General features: G+C 39.1%; 2 protein-coding genes across 10 annotated transcripts in view; both read right to left on the bottom strand.

Annotated features, from left to right (window-relative positions):
* LOC123520541 (microsomal triglyceride transfer protein large subunit-like) overlaps nt 1–12,609 on the bottom strand; it is an 82,693-nt gene extending 70,084 nt beyond the window's left edge. For 2 of the 8 annotated variants that reach the window (XM_045282894.1, XM_045282898.1), the window contains exons 1-2: nt 12,528–12,609; nt 2,304–2,442 (exon numbers count right to left, since the gene is read on the bottom strand). In XM_045282894.1, the coding sequence (XP_045138829.1) occupies nt 2,304–2,349 (46 nt within the window). In that variant the 5' untranslated portion in view covers nt 2,350–2,442; nt 12,528–12,609. Of the gene's footprint in view, nt 1–2,303; nt 2,486–2,868; nt 2,887–3,679; nt 3,831–12,430 lie in introns of those variants that run through there. The other 6 variants (XM_045282892.1, XM_045282896.1, XM_045282897.1 and 3 more) reach the window with 5 other exon arrangements.
* Nucleotides 12,610–14,601: 1,992 nt separating this feature from the next.
* Nucleotides 14,602–24,977, bottom strand: part of LOC123520593 — a 29,149-nt gene continuing 18,773 nt past the window's right edge. Inside the window, exons 4-5 of one of the 2 annotated variants that reach the window (XM_045283007.1) lie at nt 19,137–19,256; nt 14,602–15,161 (exon numbers count right to left, since the gene is read on the bottom strand). In XM_045283007.1, coding sequence (XP_045138942.1) covers nt 14,768–15,161; nt 19,137–19,256 — 514 coding nt within the window. In that variant the 3' untranslated portion in view covers nt 14,602–14,767. Of the gene's footprint in view, nt 15,162–18,795; nt 19,257–24,977 lie in introns of those variants that run through there. The other variant, XM_045283008.1, reaches the window with a different exon arrangement.

The raw sequence follows: 24,977 nt of genomic DNA, 5'->3' as shown, positions 1-24,977 counted from the left end.
AATGAAAGGCTAAAGGAAATGAGACTGCCAACCTTACAAGATAGAAAAGAAAGAGGGGAAGTAATAACAATGTGTAAAATAGTTAAAAGGGATTGAAAAGATAAACAAGCAAGACTTGGTGCTGGTGACAGAAGCTAGGACAAGAGGACATGTAAAGATCAAGAAGAGGCAGTACGTGAAGGATATTTGAGAACAGTGGAAAAATGGAATGCTTTGAATGATGAAGTTTTTGCAGAACATAATGTCCATAGCTTTAAAGAAAAAAATAGATAAATGGAGATATGGAAACAGGACACTATGAGCCCCGCTGGAACCCTGTACAAAACGAGGTAAATACAACTACGTAAATACACACACACACACACGCATACACACACATGAAGGCTGTTGTCATCTATAGAAAATTAAATGCCTTTCTTTATCTGATACACCGTTTCCGGGAGAAGTAATATCTTGGGAGGAAAGGAAAAATGTTACTATCTCTTCCGCCTTTAAGCGCCACCACCTTATCCTTCTCATCCTCCTCCTCATAAATAAATAAATACATATATATATATATATATATATATATATATATATATATATATATATATATATATATATATATATGCTTAATTATTTCTCAAATTTCCATCATGAACAATAACAAACAAAGCCATCCCAACACCGCCCATCACGCTCATAACCCCCGCCTCCTCGCGGCCCCTTAACGGGAAGTCCCCTTTTCGGGTCTAACTGAGGAAGAAAGGCGAGCTGTGAGCATCATACCGGCCCTCATGGCTTCCCATTCTGCACCTCATTACATTACTAACTCTCTCTCTCTCTCTCTCTCTCTCTCTCTCTCTCTCTCGTTCAGTCTGATAAGACTCAATTCTAGAAACAACCAATTTTCAAGAGTCCTTGTGAATTGTATAGAAGTAAATCATCGGCTGACCGATAACAAAGCCACGAAGGCATGCTTTACAAAAGAGCAATCTGCTTGATTACTGTGGGAAATAATGACCCGCCAAGCAAGATGAGTGATTATAATATATGATTAATAAACCAAATGTGTATAAGTACAACGTTCGCTGACGACACACACTGTATTTTACGTTCTTGCTGGACCTCTCATTGTTCCATGTAGAAGCAAAAGAAACCTAGCAGAAGCAGCAGCAGCAACTTTATTATCTGTGGTGGATGCCAGGCAGGCTAAGTCTCGAGGAGATAAGTCAAGGAAAGATCTATTCATGTGACTATGGTCATTCACTGGGTGCTGGGTTCCATTTAGTTAGCAGAGAGAGAGAGAGAGAGAGAGAGAGAGAGAGAGAGAGAGAGAGAGAGAGAGAGAGAGAGTAAAACCCAATCGAAATGTTATACTGTGTAGTCAAATGGTGTTGTAACTGTAGGAATATTCGACAGATTTATAGATTATGATTTGGACACGGATTATACACAGACACTGATGCGTGAGGGATTACTGACTTCTTAGTTTCCCGTATGTTCTTAAATCAATGCTAAATTCAAATAACGCAAAATAATTAGTTTGATGCGTATGTAAAGATAGACGTCAGGTGAGTATTCTTCCCCACCTCCAATCTCAATCCACGACACTACTAAAGTCTTCGCTCTGTAAATAAATAAAGTAGCAACTTCACTTCTTTCCATTTAGTCGCTACAAAGCAAAGATAGTTCCTACTGGTGAGTGGCTGACCACTCCGACAGCAGCCAGCCAACAACCACACCACGTGCCAGGATATAGCCAGCTACTCACTGTCACTCGGCACTCGCCTCTTACCATCACCTCACAGGAAAATTTAATCACACACACACACACACACACACACACACACACACACACACACACACATACAGATTATCAGCTGAAGGAACAACAGGATAACAGATACGGAGTCTGCTGGGCCACACAAAAGTACGAGTATTCCACGACTACCTCATACAACCAAAGATTACATCATATTATATAGTTAAGCATCCTCAACAGCAGCTGATCAACATTAAATTCAATAACGTTAATCTATCCCTTTATTAGAGAGAGAGAGAGAGAGAGAGAGAGAGAGAGAGAGAGAGAGAGAGAGAGAGAGAGAGAGTTAAGTATGTCAAAGAATTTTGAATACCAGTTTTTTTGATAAAAAAAAAAAATTATACTTATATCAGTTAAACTGCTGTACATTTTGTATATTATCATGATGGTGATAATAAATATATCCACAATAATAACAATAATCGCCAAAAAGAATAACAGGAAGGGTGACATGAAATAAATAACAAGCAACTTGTAAATACAAACACTTTAAACTTACCAAAAAACGTGAGAAAGACCAAGAGCACATTGGTAGTACGGTCCATGGCAGTAGTTGACGCTGCGCCGCCTTCAGTAGTGCGATCCCCTGCACGCCTCCTTCCCTTCTTGGATCACGAGCGCCTCAGGTCCCGGCGTCACTGCGAGAGAGTGACAGTGACCACCTTGCCTACACGCACCGCCTCACACTGACCAAAGCCATCTCTTCACATTATCTCACTGCACTCCCTCCCTCTCCCTCCCAGTGTCCAGCCTCAGGCGCCTCAGGGGGATATCAAGAATGCCTGTCAGGATTCAAAACCACAATAATTGTCATCATATCAATCAATCCCACAGTAACAAAGACTAAACAATATATTTAGATTTCATGTCAAACAATTTTCTTTAAACATACAATTATGATAACATCACCTCCACAGATAACGCAGCCCTACATTGGAGGCAAATAAAACATAAATCCCTTTAATTAAATGTTACTTAATTAGCAGCCCTTTAGGTGAGGTTAATACACCATACACTTCATTTCAACATTAAATCGGATTTCTCTTTGCGCACACGTAAATTACCTAAATCGCGTGGCAGGGTTCGCTGTACGAGGACGGTGTTATCTATGCCCTTGACAGCTGAGGGAGGCGTGATAAGCAGTGTCGTCTTGCTGAGCAGCCCTCCCTCCCCATGGGTACTTGATCTTCTTTCCCAGACCAACCAACAGACCAGCCGTCAGCACTCCCGATCACTATTACCCAATACACTAACACCTGACCTTGCTGCTCTCATTCACCGGAAATAACTGCAACAACAAACATAGCACTATTCACCGGTAGACTCATGGGTGACGGTGGTAGGTGAATGAATATCTCTCTCTCTCTCTCTCTCTCTCTCTCAAGCTCACAGTGGTGTGTGTGTGTGTGTATGTGTGTGTTTAGTCTACTGACATAATCCTTTACAATAATAGTTGACTCGATGTGAAGACAAAAGGATCCTCATAATTTCCTCGTACATTACTTTTTTTCTCTCTCTCTACTTCCGGTGCCTTTGAGATATGCTGGCAATGAGTTGGTTGTCCTTTTCTAATTTGTTCTCATCGTGTGTAATTAGAAAAAAAAGTAGTAAATTATAGCAATACAATCACGAACGCCTATTTCCTCGTAAACAAAATAAAAAAAAAAAAAATACCTCTAATAGCACTAAGAGCAAAGGCACGGACCACCGTTTTTTTTTTTTTTTTTTTTTTACTGAATCACTGACTATATAATTACATGGTAGCCAGGACGACGGGCTTGATCTCTACAGCAAATCTATGCAGCATGGAAGATATAAGGTAATATTTTACAGTCAAAGTATGTACTGTACCAATCTCCACGTAGCGACACTCACCTTACAATCACTTATCAGCCTTTACGATGCCACTCTCAGACGAAAGCTGCCCAGCCGCCTCTGCTTATCTTGGCTGTCATCTATTCCAGACCATCCTTACAATACTTTTTATCTATTCACCAATTTCTTTATCTGCACTCTTCTTTCACCACTCATATGTAATAAGCATTATTATTGTAATATATATATATATATATATATATATATATATATATATATATATATATATATATATATATATATATATATATATATATTATTTTGATACGTGCGGCGTATGACGCTTCATGTCCCGGTCTCACTACAAACCTAAAAAAATGCTTCATTATTATCATTATTATTATTATTATTATTATTATTATTATTATTATTAGCAGCAGCAGCAGCAGCAGCAGCAGCAGCAGCAGTAGTAGTAGTAGTAGTAGTAGTAGTAGTAGTAGTAGTAGTAGTAGTAGTAGTAGTAGTAGTAATAGTAATAGTAATAGTAATAGCAGCAGCAGCAGCAGCAGCAGCAGCAGCAGCAGCAACCAGTCTTATGAAAGATACAAACAGGCAAGGAATGAATATTCTAAAAAAAAAAAAAAAAAAAAAAAAAAAGAAAAAAAAATAAATAAAGCCCAATCAAAACCCATCTACAACTACATAAGAAAGTAGAAGCAAAGTCACGGATAAGATGCAAACTGTAGCTGATGAACGCATGACCCATGTAAAAGAAAAGAAATGTGAAGTATTAAACAGAAGTTTTACATTATATACTATCTAAAAAGGAGTTGCCATTTCAAATGGATGACACACCACAAATTACACCATAGAAACTGGAAAACATCCACTCATATGATAAAAAAATTATAAAAGAATTGGAAAACTTAAATAAAAGAAAGGCTTATGAACCTGATGATGTTTCTGACTGGGTGTTAAAAGAATGTTAGAAGCAATAAAGTGAGCCTGTATTTAGAATATGTATCAAAGTCAAGACAAAGTTATATAGCAGTGGTAAAAAAGGGAAATATTGTCCCTTCATATAAGTAGGAAAATAAGCAGTGGCCATTGAATTTCACCAGCATTGTCAGTAAATTAGAAAACTGATAGAAAAATATTGATAGAGACTTGGAAAAAATTAAATAGTGACAAAGACGATTCATATCTAGAAAAGGATGATCATGTGGAACAAATCTACTAAAAAAATGATGAAGTTTGCAGAAACTATACGAGAGAGAGACTGAGGGATAGACAATAATTACTTGATTTTCAAGAAAATATTTCATAAAGTACCACACAACAGACCAATAAAGAAATTAGAACACATTGCAGGTATTCAGGAAAAATCACTAGAATACATGAAAGATTTTCTGTATGGAAGAATTAAGGAAAATAGTCAACATAGAGAAAAATAATAGGTGTAGTCCCAAAAGGATTAACAGTAGCCCTAGTTATATTATTGATATACTATGGTGTACTATATCAATGATGTACTGTAGATGCCAGTACTGGAAAAAAGACCAGCATGACCATGTTTGTTGACAATGCACAGTTGCAAAGGAAAATAAATCATGAAAGTCATGCAAAGAGTAACAGAAAGACTTCATAAAATTATGATTGGAGTAAGAAATGGCAGACAATTTATAATGTTAATGAGTGTCTTGTGATAAGATTTAGCAGAAGTTCAAAGTGACCAGACTGGAATTATAAATTCAATTCAAGCTTCTGAAAAGAAAAAAAAAAAAAGACCTAAGCATATTAATAAACAGCAAGCTATCACCAGACTATATCAATAACAAAGTAAGGAACAAGCATCACCTGTTGGCAAATATGCAAGTAATATATTATTTGGATACTTAAGTTAAATTATTAAGGAAATAATCTTTGCAGTCTTCATCAGGAACACTTCAGTGCAAGGTATTTATCAGACATTAGTTGAGCTGACAGGGAAGGTAACTGCATTCAAGAAGAAGATGAAGTTGTGGAAGAGTAAAATTTAGAAGGGAACTTCATTGTTTTCATCCATGAATGCATTTGTGGAAAATAAACATTTTTCTCTTACCCAGACCCTAAACATCATTATGGAACATATTTCCAAACTAATCAAAGATTTACCCACCACATTCCTAAGAATTTAATTAAATATGTCAAGGTTGGAAAGCCTTTCAGCATGGACTGGAAGTTAGCTAATGTTACTCCAATATTTAAAAAAGGTAGGAAGGATGATGCGAATAATTATAGACCGATCAGTTTAACTAGTATAGTATGTAAGATACTAGAGAAAATCATTAAGGGTAGTATTTGGGAGCATTTAAATGAGAATAGATTAATTAGAGATACCCAACATGGCTTTAGATCAGGGAGGTCCTGTCTTACAAATTTGCTCGATATCTTAGAATATATTACCAAGGAGTTAGATGATGGAAATAGCATAGATGTTATATATCTAGATTTTAGCAAGGCGTTTGATAAGGTACCGCATAGGAGGCTAGTGTACAAATTGAGACTACATGGGATAGGGGTAGGTTAGTTGATTGGATTAGTGAATGGCTTTCTGATAGGAAACAGAGAGTAGTATTAAATGGGGCAATGTCTGAGTGGAAGGAAGTGGTTAGTGGGGTACCCCAAGGATCAGTGCTAGGACCTCTTCTTTTCTTGGTGTACATTAACGATTTAGATATAGGAATTAGTAGCAAAGTATCAAAGTTTGCAGATGATACTAAGATAGCATGTGCAGTACAGGGTGAAAAGGACAATTACAGAATACAACGAGACCTGGACAGGCTGATAGCATGGGCAGACAGGTGGCAGATGGAGTTTAATTCTAAAAGTGTCAGGTTATGCATTTAGGTAAAGACAACACAAACTTTAACTATGAGATGGAGGGATGTTGGCTAGAGGCAGTAGAGGAAGGAAAGGATTTAGGAGTAGTGATAGACAGGACTATGAAATTTTCAAAGCAATGTTTAGAAGCAAGAAATAGGGCAAATAGGATCCTGGGTTTTATAAATAGAAATGTTAGTTATAAAAGTAAGGAAGTGGTGCGTAGCTTATATAATTCCTATGTTAGGCCCCATTTAGAGTATTGCATACAGGCCTGGTCACCCCACTATAGGCAGGATATCAACATGTTAGAAGCAGTTCAGAGAAGAGCAACTAGGATGATACCAGCATTAAAGCGCCTGGAGTATAGAGATAGATTAAAGGAATTAAACATGTTTTCATTTGAGAGGAGATGTATAAGAGGGATATGATAGAGTTATTTAAAATGTTCTCAGATACAAACTACATAGATGTGAGATCTTTCTTTACCTTAGAGGAGGGAAGTAGGACTAGAAATCATGGCAGGAAGATTAGAAAGCAAGGCTGCAGGTTAGATATAAGAAAATATTTCTTTAGTCATAGACTTCTGGAATGCATTGCCAGAGACGGTTGTAAATAGCACTAGTTTGACAATGTTTAAAAACAGATTAGATAAGCACTTAAATTTATTAGATTTATAATTATGTATAGCACTGCATGATAGTTTTTATAAGAAATTTACTATAGTTAAACAAGACATGATCCCCATGTATGGGGACCACAAATTGTAGAGGATTTCGCTGCAGGACTTAGCCCTGTTAATGGGCCAAATATTTAGAATTAGTATATAATGTATTGTGTACTTGTAAGTGTATCTTTAAGTACTGATGACGAGGTCGCTGTGCGACTGATACAGGATAACCTAGATGGGCCCTGGTGGCCCTTTGTTATCCTATTATTTATGCTATGTTATGCTATGCTATGAAGCTGATAATTTACCTGATGATATTTCACATATCAAATACCTCAAGGTGGATTTCATTGAAATGAACCCTACCAGCACTCTTCCTTTTGGCACAATGTATCTGTGAGGCAGAATTTCAGCACAAAGACAAAATCAAGGTAATGACTACACAGACTTAAAACCTCCTTCCTGAAAAACATTAAACCACAGGGAAAAGGAAACACAAAAGTAATAAAGGCTGGAATTCCTGAGTTTACCACGAAAATATATGATTGAGAAATACTGGTTAACTCTTATATTGAATAAGGGGTGATTGAAAGTAGGAATTCACCAATACAGTACAGTATATAGATTGTTACTACCACTACTACTACTACTACTACTACTACTACTACTAGTATTACTACTACTACTCAGAGAAACATTGCACATATTAGGTGACGGATCTAACATCACCTCACCTCACCAGGTGTGGCTGTCCTGTGCAATAACTAGGAAATGCAACAGTACAGCATATAGGTTCATATTTATTTTTTAGACTATAAAATACAATTAGCACAATGAAATTTACAGAGACTGACACATGATGTTACAACAAGGTCATAAGGCGACCACATAGTCACTTCTAATTATATATTATTAATTCACTTTGTTTTTTTAATGTCCACCAGAATTGAATTTCCAACTTTTGAGATATAGCTGAACACTGCCCTACAGAGCTAACAAGCATCATGGAACCAAAACATGATTTAGGAAAGGCTTGAAAACCACTTTCTTCTACAGATGAAAAATTACCTAAGAAGAAAATTATGAATATAATCTTTTAGTTACTAAAGTCACTGCATGCTGAGCTGATTTTGAAACCATGCCTCCTTCCAGATAACAGTGAGGGAACTGATTGCTGCACTGTAAACTTCTTTCCAATTCCTCGTAAAGAAAGAAAGGATATACGAAACAGCTGAAGAGTTCATTGCACTTATGAATGAGAGTTTTGAATATGTGTTTAATGTGGATATGGATTTTACAGAACCAAAGAATAAAGTGTGGTAGGAAGGGTTACAGGAAGTCATGGTGCAAAAACTATAAATTGGTAAGTTATTAAAGAAGATGGATGTCAGGAAAGAAAGTAAGGAGGAAAAAGACCTGGGAGTGGTTATTCAAGATACCTGATCTCTAAAAGGTGTATAAGTGGGATATTTGGCTCAACGTACAGGATGTTAATGAATATTAGGGTAACATTTCAATATAGTGGCAAAAGCATGATGAAGAAAATCATTACCACCATGATACAACTCAGGGTGGAATATGTAGCAGTGGGGTGGTCTCCCCATATGAAGAAAAATATCAAGAAATCAGAAAGAATTCAGAAGACAGCTACAAAGATGGTACTGGAATTGAAAGACTTAAACTATAAAGAAAGATTAAAGGAAATGGGATTGATAACTTTACAAGATAGAAGAGAAAAAAAGGAGATCTAATAAGTGTAAAAAAAAAGTTAACTGCATTGAAAAGATAGACAAGCAAGACCTGGTGTTGCTGAAAGAAGATGAATGAGATGGCACTCAAAGAAGATTGAGAAGAGTCAGTGTTTATGAGACATCAAGAAGTACAGTTTTCTACAAGGAAATGTAGATATTTAGAATAGTTTGAGTGAGGAGGTTGTTACAACAACAATGTACACGTTTAAAGAAAACTCGGATAAATATAGATGTAGAGACAGAACATTATGAAGCCTGCTCAAACTTTGTAATATACAACTAGGTAAATACACAACTCACAACTGAGAAGCATGAAGGCAGGTGTGTGAGGTTCTTAATGTGTAGCCCTTGTTCATTTAAGGAACAAGTAGGTTGGCTATGGGATGTAAGCCAAAAGAGTTGTGACCTAGCAACCCTGTGTGTGGTGTGAAAGTGGTTTCAATGCTATCAAAAGATCACAACTATGATGTTCTATCTTTCTGCAAGAAGGAGCAGCTGGCTGTGTTGCAAGACTAGCAGAGGACTGTGAATAGGTGAAAAACATATCCAGTGGAGACCATTCACTTCTAACATTTGATAGACATAGGTTAGAAACACATTAAGGCTGCTAAAGATTTTTCAATGGCAGTTACTATAGCCTTGGAACAAGTTCATGGGATATGTGAGTGAAGTCCCTGTCTTACCCATAGATGAGGTTTAAGCTTTCCTCACAAAGTTAACAGTCCTTGGTCATAAATCAAACAATGATCAAGACCATAGCAAATTACATAAACATATACAACCTCCATGAAAATTCACTTCAACTCATAGCCATCTATAGCAAGAAAGGGCTCACCTTAACTGACTGCAATGAATGAGGATTAGCCATTCAGTCAAACCAAGTCTCTCACAGCAGTGCTTAACACCAAAACTAGTTTAATTAAATTTGTTTAACCATGACAGATTCATCACCCTTTGCTGCATATTCATGCATTCACAACTGCTCTTCATTGAGTCTATCATGCACAAGACTCTATAGACATCCCTTTGTCATCCAGAATTCTGTTGACATTGTTCATTAATCGCTTTTGTGTCTTAACTTTGATAACAGAAATGGAGCCAGCTACAGAAGTTGAGTTGTATTGCCTCAGAGGAGTCTGGAAACTAAGGAATGATCAGAGTTCAGCTGCCAGATCTCCATTGCTCAACTACATACCAGCCCAGATCTCTAACATCTGATCCAGTTAACACCTTCTACAGATAGTCTTTCCACATCCTTTTGAAATAAGCAGCTACTGCAACACTTTATGCTATGCTTAATAAGCACATTTTTATAACAATGGTTCTCCTCTGTGCTTTCCATCTCTTGCTCTGTTGACATATTCTTCACACATGATCCTCAAATACCTCATCTCCATTACTGTCAATCTATTCATTTCTCTTGTTTCATGTATGATGTTTTCAGCTTCATAATCCAGTTGGTGTCACATTCTCATATAATCTTGAACTCAGCATTCACTCCAATCAACTTATTAGTAAATGGATGCTTTTTTTTCTTCTTTCTATAACATTCTTGCTTGATTAATTCTGCACTTTACCTTTATTTGTATTTTTTATTCATTGCAGAATGCAAACCTCACTTTATGAAACAATCTACTTGCATAAGTAAACAACTTTACCTCATCAGCTGTCATTTACTCTTTACTCTTTTCATTCACTACCCTAGAGTGTACACTGTACATACTACTTAATTCACTCTCTCTTCATCAGTAGGTAAAAGAAAAGTTATTATTTCTGCAATCACCTCAATCCATAGAAAGGATTAGGATGGTGAATCATTTGCCTAACAGACAGTTTTCCCTGCAGAATTCAAAACTAGAAACAAATACTAATTTATAAAATGTTAAAGATACAATAAAAAATATAGTATGTGACTATGAAGAATAGTTACATTACTATAATTGCATCCATGTTCACTCCTAGTATAATGTAATTCTTTATATCACCTTCAGAACACAGCACCTCTCCATTCTCCACCTGTCAGGTAAGAAGTATTACACTTCTATTTAATGGTACTTCAATTCAAATAACTTTTCCAACTTGATACACTCTGTATTCAATGCAGAGCTTATATAAAGTGCAATGAAATATGACATTAATATTTTGAATATCAAGTTCTGGAAGGAAAAGCACTGCCTTTATTAAGGCACATAAACTTTTTATGATTAAGGTTAACACTTTAGTAAATTATATATGTAATTAAAACAAGTAGCTGTGAACTGAAAGGCATTTACAATATAACAACATCAGTGAACAGAAAATCAAGAGATCTTTCTCTTTATTCACAGAAAAGTTTTTCACGATCAGTTCTGTGACAAAGGTCATAAAAGCCTTGTTAGACATCTTTTTCTTTCTTCTAAAGTTGCCTAAAATATACTGCAACAACTTTGAATCAAATGTGGAAAAAAAAAAAAAACATGAAAGGCAAACTGTGCTGCTGACTGTAATAAGGCAAACATTGAAATATGTACTTGCATGTGGCTACCAATTAATATTTTCTTAGTTGTCAGCCACATATAGCATCTAGACTGGAATATACCCTGCTTATTCCTTACTTAATACTAGCTATATGTAATTCTAATATGTACAGGCTCAGCTTTGAAGCAATTATTGAGCATGTGTGGATTTATATCTTTTCAACTAATTTCTGAGCATCATCAGACATCCACACCCTTAGGCTTAATTCCTGACATCAAAACAGGGAAATAATTATGTAAATGTAAGTAGAATAGTATCAATGATCTCCTGGATGACATATTTAATATACTGTAAGGCAAGGTAGCAGTCTGGCATCCGTGGAACCCTTCCTGGGTTGGTTATGGTCTGGGAAGCCCACCAAGTAAGAATGTGTAAAGAACTTACACAACCGTCAAGGCATTTATCTTTTCTTGAAATAACTTCATTAATTTGCATGAATTTCACCTACGAATACAAGATATGTGATTTACTGATCACAAATTATCCTTCCACTAGAAGAGAGATGACCGTGCTTATTGCATACTACATTGAGCTCTGCGACGTCATGAAAAGATGCAAACGCTTATAGGATTTGCTCAAAAGCTCACGATTTGCGTGATGAATGAAAAAACAAAATAATCACAAATTCATAAAAGCTTATTAGTAAAGAAAAGAATAGTTACACTCAGAGAGAGAGAGAGAGAGAGAGAGAGAGAGAGAGAGAGAGAGAGAGAGATTGGAGGTGACTATACGTGCATAGAGTCATCCCCTCCTATTGGGGAGAGGGAAAGGAGGGAAGAAATTTCATAAATTTCCCAATTCTACTTTTAAAACAAGCAGCACATGTTGTAACTGGGAAACGTATAAATAATTAACAGAAAATATACTTAAATGCTTCCCATACAAACCGTTTCGTCTGCTCTGCAATCAACTGGGGGATGCGGGTTTATTATATATATAAAAAATAAATAAATGAAATAGATACTATTTCCTATGAGGTGATTCCCCTGTCCAACACCAGTATCCACTCACCATCCACCTCCTACTGCCGGCTCAGACACTCCTGCGGGTATCGCCAATACTCCTTCAAGCTGTCGATAGCCAGTACACATACACAAGTTAGAAATACCTTCAGCCCGGCGTACGTCAAGGCGTCCACCGACAACCACTTCTGTTCATCACACTGAATTGACTGAACCGTGGTTGTCTCAGAGAAAACGGGGAGATGGATATGCCGAACTTTGTTATTCTCCCAATCATGCTTTTCCATGTTAAGGCGGGTTCACACGTACCAATTTGCGGCTAGAAATACTAACCGCTAGAATTATTGGCTAAATTTTGGTGTCTAGAGGGTGGAAAAACTGGGTAGCCCTAAAACAAGACCGACCACTTGGTCTCGTCCAGCCGCTAGCGGTTTTGTTTACATTGTGATGTCATGGTATCCAGAGGCAGAGATGACATTGGAGCTAGTGAGGGATAAATAGCATATCTGGGACCCTACGAATGAATTGTACAGAAAAAAAGCCTACGTAGAAGTACATTCGATGAGATCGCTGCCACAATCCAATGACTGTTTTCCCCGATCTCTGCAGAGTTTTGTTGGAGTCGGAGATGAGGACTGAATAGACCTACTTGTTATGATTTGATTTCATCGTAATTGTACATAGTATTTTGTTAAGATGAACATTATAAGAAATGTAGGACAATCAGCCGATACTTCCCAGCCACTATGTGTGAACGTGTTCCGACTAGCATTTTCAGCCGCAAATTGAGTTAATGTGGGTTCACAGGTATCAATATGCGACTGAAATTGCAAGTCGCAAGAAGAATCGACAGAGCTTTACAAGTCGGAACACGTTCACACTGAGAACTTTATTTTGAGTAAATTTTATATATATATATATATATATATATATATATATATATATATATATATATATATATATATATATATATATATATATATATATATATATATATATATAGGCTAATGTTGTTTCTTTAAGACTGATAAATTAATCTGATTTGTGGAAACATGGAAAAAAATACAAATAAACTTTTAAGTATAGAGTAGGGCTACAAAGTAAATATACGCAATAAGTTAAATTCACCAATGAGACGAGACTCATTATTATCTTCCATGCATGTTACGTAGTGGTGATTTGTTCTGTTTGTCACGTTGCCATTTTTGTGATGCGTAAAGTCGTGCATATTTTCTTTAGTTGTATGATAAAAATAAGAACTAAAGTGTTTAGCTTGAAAATTAGATATATGAGATAGGAAGACACTCAAGTAGAGTGTGATGGCGCAATTAGTTGTTACTGCGGGGTTTTAAGGCAACCTTTAAAAGATTTGACACACTTGTGGATGAAGATGATGGGTGGAAGCAGGTGAATGTTTCATATTGGGACTGATCTTATGTGTAAACCTGAAAGTTTCTTGGAGCTTCACTTTTTATCGTATATCTTTATGTTCATGCATGTACGAGTAGCGCGCATTTACGTCCTGCTATTGCGCTCAAATATTCACTAACTATTGAGAATAACCATGATTGATACGAATAAGTAACTGTATACCATCAACTACAGTGTGTTGTGGTTGTTGGCGCACATAGCAACAAACACGGATCTAGACAAATTTTATGACACTCAACCACTTATCCATTGAATGACTTACTTGGTAGGACGGGAAAAAAAGTATCACATATTAAGTCACAGTCGGTTCTGCCTCCTTAAGAAGACAAATGTATATTACCACAGTCTCGGGGGAATGTAATTGCCGTGGCAACACTAACACTGCGAAGCGTAGGCTAGCAAGTTAGCAACGCGCAGCTGTGAATAGCTGGATGCACGTACTATACAGTACTATAGTAGTCATTCGAGGAAGCAGAGTCCGAGGGAAAATTTGTTCATTTAGTGAGTCAATACACTTCAAAGAAAAAAAAATGACAAGGAACAGAACGGAAAAATAACTGTTTAACGAACACACACACACACACACACACACACACACACACACACACACACACACACACACATATATATATATATATATATATATATATATATATATATATATATATATATATATATATATATATATATATATATAATCAGATTACTGAATAAATAAACAAAATAAAAGACGATAAGTATTACAATGAAAATAAAATAGATAAATAAATATAAAATAAAATAGCTACTATAAAATATGACAAAATAAACGCAATAACATAAATATATTTCCAGTTTCTTGTGAAAATAGTTGTTTTGACAGACAAGGCAAATACAAACACGCAAAACTCTAAACACGTCTTGGAGCATAATACATTTAGTTATCGGCATGAAAAATTTCTGCAAGCTCTAATAATCATGTTTGCGGTAGGCGTCTCGGACGGGGCAGGAGGGCAGAGATAGAGTATGAGTGATACTCAAGTGAGGAAGTGAACTGCCTCAGTCTAAGGGATGTGAGGACGGCCTTGCAGCGTGACTGGTATCTGGCAGCTTGTTTGTAGGGAGTCTTAACCCGCCACAGAAACGCTTGATTCTTGAGATTTCGCCTAGTACCATAAGGCCCCTGATTCCGACGTTGCAAGGCTTGAGCTTGAGCTGGCAATAATGGAGACGGTACCGTTAATCCACGAGCCGCTGTACTGAGAAACGCGAGGTGAGATGAGGTGAGAGGCAGGTGGAGGAAGGCGAGGAGCTCATGGAGAGATTGAGGAAGATCTTGAAGGAACTCTTCGTAGAGGATCATCTTTATCCTGAGAGAGAGAGAGAGAGAGAGAGAGAGAGAGAGAGAGAGAGAGAGAGAGAGAGAGAGAGAGAGAGAGAGAGAGAGAGAGAGAGAGAGAGAGAGTTACATTATCTACACACACACACACATACACACACACATACACACACACACACAAACACACACGTAGTGTAGTGGTTAGCACGCTCGACTCACAATCGAGAGGGTCCGGGTTCGAGTCCCGGAAAGCGGCGAGGCAAATGGGCAAGCCTCTTAATGTGTAGCCCCTGTTCACCTAGCAGTAAATAGGTATGGGATGTAACTCGAGTTGTGGCCTCGCGTTCCCGGTGTGTGGAGTGTGTGTTGTGGTCTCAGTCCTACCCGAAGATCGGTCTCTAAGCTCTGAGCTCGCTCCGTAATGGGGAAGACTGGCTGGGTGACCAGCAGGCAACCGTGGTGAATTACAAAGGAGCCAAACCGAGAGGCAGGAACGAAATTATTGAAACTCCTCTAGGATTAAGGCAGCTAGAAGATTGGAATAAAGAAAGGGAATTTTCCGGGTTTAGGGAGGAAAGACCCAGCATTAAAAGGATTATCTCACTGGACGGAGAACTTATAGTTCTGAGGGAAATGGTTGCCAGGATATTTGAACAACAGGAACAGCTGATCACAGAGAACCTAGAGCTGAGAGAGAGATGCAAAGAGTAGAGCACGGTTACGTGAACAAGGACATGAAGAAAACTCTGGACGAAATAAAACGGGAAAATAGCGCCCTTAAGGGCAAATGTGCAAACTACGAAGTAGCACTGCAGGGACTTCAGCACTGGACACCAGCGTGGAAATAGGAAACGGGATAAGTGAGACAAAACTAGAGGAATGGAAGAGGGTCTGGAAAAAAAAAAGAACAAGATGAAGAAAAAGTGAACTTTGCTGAGGTAGTTCAACAACAAATAAGAGAAAAAAAACGAGACAGTCATTCAAGTGATCAAAGAAAAGGAGGAAGTAGTGAGAGATAACGGAGGACAAAAAGAAGTGTATGGTTATATATGGACTAGAAGAAAAAAAATCTGTGAAATTTGTGAGAGAGAAGGAGGAGAAAGAGATGGTTAAGGAAATTATCTCTGTGGTTCAAGATGAAGAACAGTGTCTTTAGAAAGAAGTTGAGGAAATATACGGACTTGGTAACTATAGTGAGGGAACCGAAAGACCACTGAAAGTTAAAATGAGATCACAATTCGGGCTAGAAAAAATATTAGCGAGGACTGGAAAACTGGTTGGTAAGGCAGAATATAAAAATATTTGGATAAAGAGAGAAATCAATCAAATAGAAAGGGAAAAAGAGAGAGAACTGAGAAGTGAAGCTATGGAAAAAAAAAACGAGATAGATAGGGAAATGAAGACAATGATAAGAGACATCCCATCTAATTGAAGCAGAGTCACTAGTGGAATACCACAGGGTTCAGTGCTGGCACCAGTTATGTTAAAAGTATAATATATTAACGATATGCAAGACTGGTCTGAGTAGTTACATGAATTTGTTTGTGGATGATGCGAAACTTTTGAGAGTACATAATAAGGAACATCAAAGATTATAGGGAATTACAGAAAGATATTAACAAGATCTCGAAGTGCAGCCAAGAGTGGTAATTAGAATTTAATACCAGGAGATGCCATGTAATGGAAATGGGTAAAGGTTATAGAAGACCTATGTGGAAATACAAAATGGGAGAAGAGATTATAATGAAAAGTAGTGAAGAAAAAGACCTGGGAGTGATTATGCAAGATACCCTGACTCCAGAAAAGGCACATAAATAGGTTATTTGCTTCAGCATACAGGACACTAACTAACATCAGGGTGGCGTTCACTTACAGTATGATGAAAAAGATCCTAACCACTATGATAAGACCAAGACTAGAATATACAGCCATGGTATGGTCATCATACAGGCAGAAAAACATCAAGAAATTAGAAAGAATCCAAAAGAGTGCTACAAAGGAGATGCCAGAAATAAAGGATCTTCCCTATGAAGAAAGACTGAAGGAAATGGAACCACCATCTTTGAAGGACAGACGGGAAAGAGGAGATCTAATAACGATGTACAAGTAAATAAACCATATGGAAAAGATAGAAAGACAAGACCTGATATCACTGATGAAGGATAGAGGTAGGAAAACAAGAGGACACTCCAAGAAGATCAAGAAAATTCAGTGTTCGAAAAACATTATAAAGTTTAGTTTTCCCACACAGAACGGTGGATATTTGGAACGGACTGAGTGAAGAGATTGTAGCAACAGAAAGTATGTATTAATTTAAGGAAAAGTTGGATAAATATAAGTAGATATGGAGACAGGTTACTATGAGCATCGCTCGAACCCTATAATATACAACATAAGGTAAATACACACACACACACACACACACACACACACACACACACACACACACACATATATACACACACACACACACACACAAATCTGCCGATTTACACCTAGGATTGATAGTGTGCCCTTGCCGTGTCCCTTTGGATATTAAAAAAAAAATAGATGATGCTGTCATATATTTAGCTCTAGAGGAAATTTCTGATACTTCTAATCTAAGTGATAAAGATGAATTATAATAGTGAGAACACGCAATTTAATTCAAAGGAACTTGACATATTCCTAGATGTTTTGAGCAACACAGTTCTCGTATATCATATTTTGTTCATTAGTCAGCAAATATTTGTATACTCAATATACAGTAAACCCCGATTATCAGAAACAAAATTGGGGAAGCCTTTTTCGGATAAGCCGATTTTTCGGATAATCCAGATTTATGATTTTTTACCTAAAAAAAATACTAATTTTTCAGGTAAAAAAAAAAAAAAAAAAATCATAAAAACTACTGTTACGAACCCCGACCCCCCTTGGGGCACGCACAGTTATCTCCTGACACGTTCCTGATTGACCCGCCTTCAGCTTGTCCATTATATCCAGCTTCTGCTGTATGGTAAGGACGACTTTTTTCCTTTTCCCGGTTTTTTTTTTTTTGCATCTTAGGCATGGTGATTATGAAAGAAGCGAGGTGAAAACACAGGCTGGCGAGTGTAAACAGCTGCCGACTGCCGATTGTAAACAATGAAAGAAAACAAATGCACGATACGCTAAACAAAGCACAATTAAAACGTGTTTATTTTAATTGTTCTTATTAATTTTAAATGTTATTTTAAATGTTAGAATTAGCTAAAGTAGTTGAAGAGTAAGTTGAAAAGCAAGAACAGAAAATTAAATCAGATCAGAATATAGCTCACTTTCCAAAAAGTTTTTTCCTGGTAATGAAAACAGTCTTTAGTTTAAGAGTGTTCCCCTTGGCAAGCTATAATGAAACCAATTAGGTTAACAAATTAAAGGACTGAAGGAAAACAAAAAAGGGTGCCAAGTACTGATACACCTTACATCAAATGAACAACTCAAGACAAATTACCGAGCACGCCAGAATATGCAAAACCGAATTACAGAAGCCAAACCGAATCGACAGAATTACACGAACTGAATGAATCTTCTCACTATGAGTAAGCGAAAAAAGGTTAACTTGGGATGCCAATCAGTCATAATGCATATTCGCCAAATTACAAACGCCAAATATGGAGAAACAAAACAAAGTTCATGGAATAGTTTTAATAATGTGTTAATAGTACATATGTAGTTATTTTCATTTATTTTCATGTTTTTAATGTTTTGGAACGTTTTAGTATAGAAAAAATACGATTTTTAATTGCATTATCCAAATCGATTTTGGAGAATCCCATTTTTCGGATAATCGGCTTTCGAATAATCGGGGGTTTACTGTATGTCAAAAGACAAGCCAGTACTAATACCCAATAATTTTCGTGGAGCAGTTACCGAATCACGAAACTGAGAATAAGAATGCAAACAAAATACAAACTTGCTCAGATACTAATTGAAAGTATGCATATAGGGTCAATTTTTACTTTCTTCATACATACAATGTCATCATCACCTGGTTGGGAAGCGACGAAGAAGACGAGGAATGAGCAGCAAGTCACGCTGCAGGCTGGAGCAGACGGTATATGGATCACGACAGGCCGCAGCGACGCACCAGGGGAGGCGAGACCGGGAACTGGAAGAGTGAAGGCGCATATTGTAGAGGCCAAGAAAAAAAAGTTCGTAAGCTCCACTCACCACCAAATAAATATTCGAAACAGGCATGTAGGTTCTCCAGGTGAATAACCTACTGCAGGAAGTCGAACTGGACAATAGAATTCTTTGCCTCTACAATGAATCCTCCTATACGCACTCACCTCTCCACAAAACAGAAAAGTTGCAAGTCTCTATACCGGTGTGTCCTGCAACACATTAGCATCCTACGATGAAGAAATGGATCTTATTGTGTTTCTTCTATTAGCGTCACAGACTCTTAAATACAAAGTGCTTTTCATTAATAGTAATTGTATATTATTAATGGTGCCATTGTATTCTTTTGTTGAACTGTAAATGTAGGTACTTAGGATACAATATGAGAGGGTTCCTCCATAGTTTTTTTTTTTTTTTGTGAGGTCTTATCATACAAATAAACATTGCTAAGAGGCTAAGTAGTTCTTCCCCCGAGTGCCAAGGAAATAGTATAATCCTTTCTTCCTCTTATTTATAATGTACAGTTAAGTCTAATTCAACAGGCAGCAGACACCCAGGAAAATTTCCACCTCGGTGAAGTTAGGGAGCGAGCAGCCAGGTGTGGGCAGCTTCTCTGGCGTGGATGGTGCTTGTCTCTGGGTCGGGGTCGCAGAAGCCAGGCAACAGTCCTTGCATGGTGTTGGACGGTTGGCTTGCTCCAATGATGCTGGGTAATGATTGGCCAGGTGTGGGTGGTTTATCTGCCCCGATCAGCACTGGGCTCCACGTCAGGGTGACGGAGTAGCAGTGAGGGTTCTGGGTGGCCCTCGTTCTGGAGTTGATGGGAGCAGGGTGGGGCAGGTTGCTGTGCGGCGCGGTACGAGGCGTGTTTGAACCCCGTCTCAGTGAGGCTCTCCGCCACTACTGGCGACGGTGTAAGGGGTGAGATGGGGTCAGGCATCTGACACAGTGACTGAAGGCGAGGCGTGAGAGATGATGGTGGGCAGTCAGACTGGCTTGGCTGACCACTCATGAACTGCTGGGAGACAAGAGAGGTCTGAGGGCTGGGCAGCTCTGCATCAGAGAGAGAGAGAGAGAGAGAGAAAAAAAAAAAAGAGAGAGAGAGAGAGAGAGAGAGAGGTGCCACGGGACTGGGTTAGCGTCGAGCCAGGCAGGGAGGAAAGAGAAACAGAGGTGCCAGGAGTCTGGTTAGCATCGCACCAGGCAGGGAGGAGAGACAGACAGAGGTGCCAGGGGACTGGGTTTGTCACGCCAGTTAGAGAGGAAAGAGGAGAAGCTAGAGAGAGAGAGAGAGAGAATTAGTTTAAGTTTGGTAGATGTTGATTGGTCTCGCTTCTTATATACCCCTCGGGCTTCTGAGGGTGATGCGCTGCACGCGCACCGGCTGTGTTCAGCTCCCTGCTTTGGTGCTGTCTTTGGTTTCACACTGCCCCCTCCTGCTGAATTTTAGGCTGTCCTCGGCCACACTGTGTCCTCCAACGCTACTCCGATGGCACAAAGACCCAGTCACAGCCCACAGTCAGGGAAGCTACCTGCTTGCTGAAATGGTGATTGAGGTTGGAATCTGTTGTCATAACGCAGATGTACGGCTGCTCTCCATAGGGCAACAGCGTCTCGCACGTAGTAGTGAAATTTGTGGCTATGATGAGTGGAGACGATGGTCACCCTCAATGACGTCCACGCAAACTTGATGCTGGAGGGGTAGGATAGGCCATCCCTACGTCCTCCATCTTCTGCGTCAGTCAACAAAGAGAGTTGGAGTGGGTGTGTCCGCCCTTCCTGACCTTGGCTGCCGAGAATCATTGGTGGGGTCATCTAGGTTGTTCATCTCTGCTTCCAGCAGCCAATTACCCAATCTTTGAGGAGTCTTCACTCTTCGTGCCAGGCGGGGTCATGGAGGGGAAAGCTGCTGTACCATCGTGTGGTCGTCCTGTATCTGATTTGTGACTTGAGGTCAGGTGTGTGGTGGGTGAACGCGGGAGTGACGTAGGATTGCCAATTCTCGCCATGCTTCAGGGTGGTGCAGTCCATATGAAATGTACCTTGTTGGTGCTGGCTGGCATGCAGAATAATTCTGCATGAGAGATATACACAGTATGTAATCCCAGCCCTGTATGGTAGGTTATCTGCAATGGTAAAGGAAGGCCAGTGATGGTGAAGGATCCTTGCCAACAAGGGAGGAGCTTATGGTGACGGTGCAGGAGTGAAACCTTCACATATTATATGCATCGCCAACAGAGAAAGGATGATTCATGTCTTGGTTGATTTTTGGGCTTTTCATGTTCCCTTCCTCACACGTAGAACGTAGCGTTCATTGCAGCTCTCTCAAATACAGGGAGGTGTTTATAGGGATGTCATACAAAGGCATTTTTAGGTTGGGGCTCTCTGCTGGTAACCGTGGTTAGCTTCCAAACTGAACCAAAGGCAGATGGCTGGTGATTTTTTGTCAGAGGGCATAATTTGTGCGAAGGCTAGGTTGCTGCATCGTGATCTTATTTATGATACTACATCTGACTCCAATGATGATTTTAATCCCTAAAACTCGTGACACGTCGATAGACGTTCATCACGCAAGACTTGGTGCACGTCGATAGACGTTTAGGTGGTTTTGGGCTATATTTTGGATATTTTTTTTCCCTTTTTTTTTTATTTATTCATTTTATTTTCTTTATTTTGCTTGTGAGCTGGCAACACTCATCACTGTCACCAACTCCCACAGTGACAGTGATTTCACGGTGTCCAATTCCGCCACCTCTCCCGCGCGCCTTACTTCTACACCTCGGGTCTCTCGCCATGTTGCGGGAGACAACTTTTGAATAAGAGTGGTGTCAGAAGGGCTTTGGAATTAACAGTTTCTACAATAATAGAGTGCGAAGATAGTGATCTTCTGGGCTGTGATACGGATATAGAAGGTTCAACCACCGAGGGGGAGGACATTCCACCACCACCACCAGCAACTCCTATTGTGTGTATTTTATATATATTTTTGCAAAAAATATACAAATTAAATCACTTTGCGAACATTTTGATTGATTAAAAGAGAGAGAGAGAGAGAGAGAGAGAGAGAGAGAGAGAGAGAGAGAGAGAGAGAGAGAGAGAGAGAGAGAGGATACAAGGGGCCCGTTTTTTAGCACCCTAGCCAAGGCCGCTGGACCCGATCGGATGATACCACCTCATTCAACCTGTGATATTTGGTAACCATAGCATCTAGAGACTTCTGGTTTTTTTGCATTGCAAAAAGGAAGAGTTGCAGAATATCATTTGTTCTCACTCGTTTATTGAATTTCCAAGTGTAATCAGTATGTGAATACAGGCTATTTTGTGTATTTCTTGCCAAACCACCCGAGTTAGCGCGACCTAAAAATTCCAAGGGTGGTTTAGGAATTTCAAGAAAAGAACTGGAATTCATTTTGTTGTGAGGCACGGCGAGACCGTAAGTGATGACAGAGTTGCTGCTGAGTAATATGTGCCTGAATTGAAGAAATTTGTGGATAAGGAGCGCTTAAACCCACAACAGATCTTTAATTGTGATGAAACTGGCCTGTTTTGGAAAAAAAAAAACTACCAAACATGATCTATATAACAAAGGAAGAGAAGTGTTTGCCAGGACACAAGCCTATGAAAGACAGGCTAACCCTGCTTCTATGTGTCAGTGCTAGTGGCGACTGCAAAATTAAACAGCTGTTTTTTTTCTAAACTTGGGTTTGGCAATGGCCAGAACGAATTACCTGATTTATAGGTATCAATAGTCGAACTTTTTAAAACTCGAACGGCCATTTGGAAGGAATTAAGTTCGAGTATTGAGTCTCCACCGTATTACATTATATTTACACACACACACACACACACACACACACACACACACACACACACACACACACACACACATATCAACTTTTTCTACATTAATTTCTGCAACATTTGCGGTCTTAGATCTAATTTTCTATCTGTAGAACACCTCCTCTCCTCTACTAAACCTCATCTTCTTTTCCTCACCGAAACACAGCTGTCTGAGGCAACTGACAGTAGCCCCTTCTCTGTTCCCTTCTACTTTCTCTATTCTCATTTTCATTCCAAAGCTGGATGTTGTGTCTATGTACGCAACGACTTAACTTGCTCTCGTGCCCACGCTCTTGGATCTTCCGAGTTTTCCACCAGCTGGCTTCGACTTAAGTCACTCTCAAACTAAATTCATCTGTGCTGTTTATCTCTCCCCTAACTCTTCTGACTATAGTAAATTCTTCGACTACCTAACTTCCAAAGTGGAGCACATTCTGTCCCTCTACCCTTTCGCTGAGATTTCCATTCTTGGAGATTTCAATGTTCACCACCAGCTTTGGCTTTCATCTCCCTTCACTGACCACCCTGGTGAACTAGCCTTCAACTTTGCTATCCTCCATGACCTAGAGCAACTGGTGCAACACCCTACTCGTATTCCTGACCGTCTTGGAGACACGCCCAACATTCTTGATCTCTTCCTCACCTCTAACCCTTCTGCTTATGCTGTCACCCTTTCATCTCCGTTGGGCTCCTCCGATCACAATCTCATTTCTGTATCTTGTCCTATTTCTCCAATCCTCCACAGGATCCCCAAAGCGAAGGTGCCTCTGGCGTTTTGCCTCTGCCAGTTGGGGGACCTGAGGAGGTATTATGCTGATTTTCCTGGAATGATTATTGCTTCCGTGTCAGAGACCCATCTCTTTGTGCTGAACGCATAACAGAGGTGTTAGTGTCTGGCATGGAGGCGTACATTCCTCATTCTTTTCTCAACCTAAACCTTCTAAACCTTGGTTTAACTCAGCCTGTTCTCGTGCTATACATGATAGAGAGGTTGCCCACAAAAGGTACTTGAGCCTTCCATCTCCTGAATCTCATGCACTTTATATCTCTGCCCGGAATCATGCCAAGTCTGTTCTTCAACTTGCCAAACACTCTTTCATAAATAGAAAATGTCAAAATCTTTCAAACTCAAACTCTCCTCGTGACTTCTGGCATCTAGCCAAAACATCTCAAATAACTTCACTTCTTCATCTTTCCTCCTTTATTTCATCCTGATGGCACCACTGCCATCTCTTCTGTCTCTAAAGCTGAACTCTTTTCTCAAACCTTTGCTCACAACTCCACCTTGGACGATTCTGGGCTTGTCCTCCCTCTCCTCCTCCCTCTGACTATTTCATGTCTACAATCAAAATTCTTCGTAATGATGTTTTCCATGCCCTTGCTGGCCTAAACCCTCGGAAGGCTTATGGACCTGATGGGGTCCCTCCTATTGTTCTCAAAAACTGTGCTTCTGTGCTTGCACCTTGCCTGGCCAAACTCTTCCAACTTTGTCTATCGACTTCTACCTTTCCTTCCTGCTGGAAGTTCGCCTACATTCAGCCTGTTCCTAAAAAGGGTGACCGTTCTAACCCCTCAAACTACCGTCCTATAGCTTTAATCTCTTGCTTGTCTAAAGTTTTTGAATCTATCCTGAATAGGAAGATTCTCAAACATCTGTCACTTCACAATCTTCTGTCTGATCGCCAGTATGGCTTCCGTCAAGGTCGCTCTACTGGTGATCTTCTGGCTTTCCTTACTGAGTCTTGGTCATCCTCTTTAGAGATTTCGGTGAAACTTTTGCTGTTGCGTTAGACATATCAAAAGCTTTTGATAGAGTCTGGCATAAAGCTTTGATTTCAAAACTGCCCTCCTACGGCTTCTATCCTTC

The sequence above is a fragment of the Portunus trituberculatus genome, chromosome 47 (assembly GCF_017591435.1).
Source record: "Portunus trituberculatus isolate SZX2019 chromosome 47, ASM1759143v1, whole genome shotgun sequence".
NCBI classification, from domain to species: domain Eukaryota; kingdom Metazoa; phylum Arthropoda; class Malacostraca; order Decapoda; family Portunidae; genus Portunus; species Portunus trituberculatus.
The sequence above is the reverse complement of the archived record's forward strand: the minus strand, read 5'-3'. Positions and strand labels throughout refer to the sequence as shown.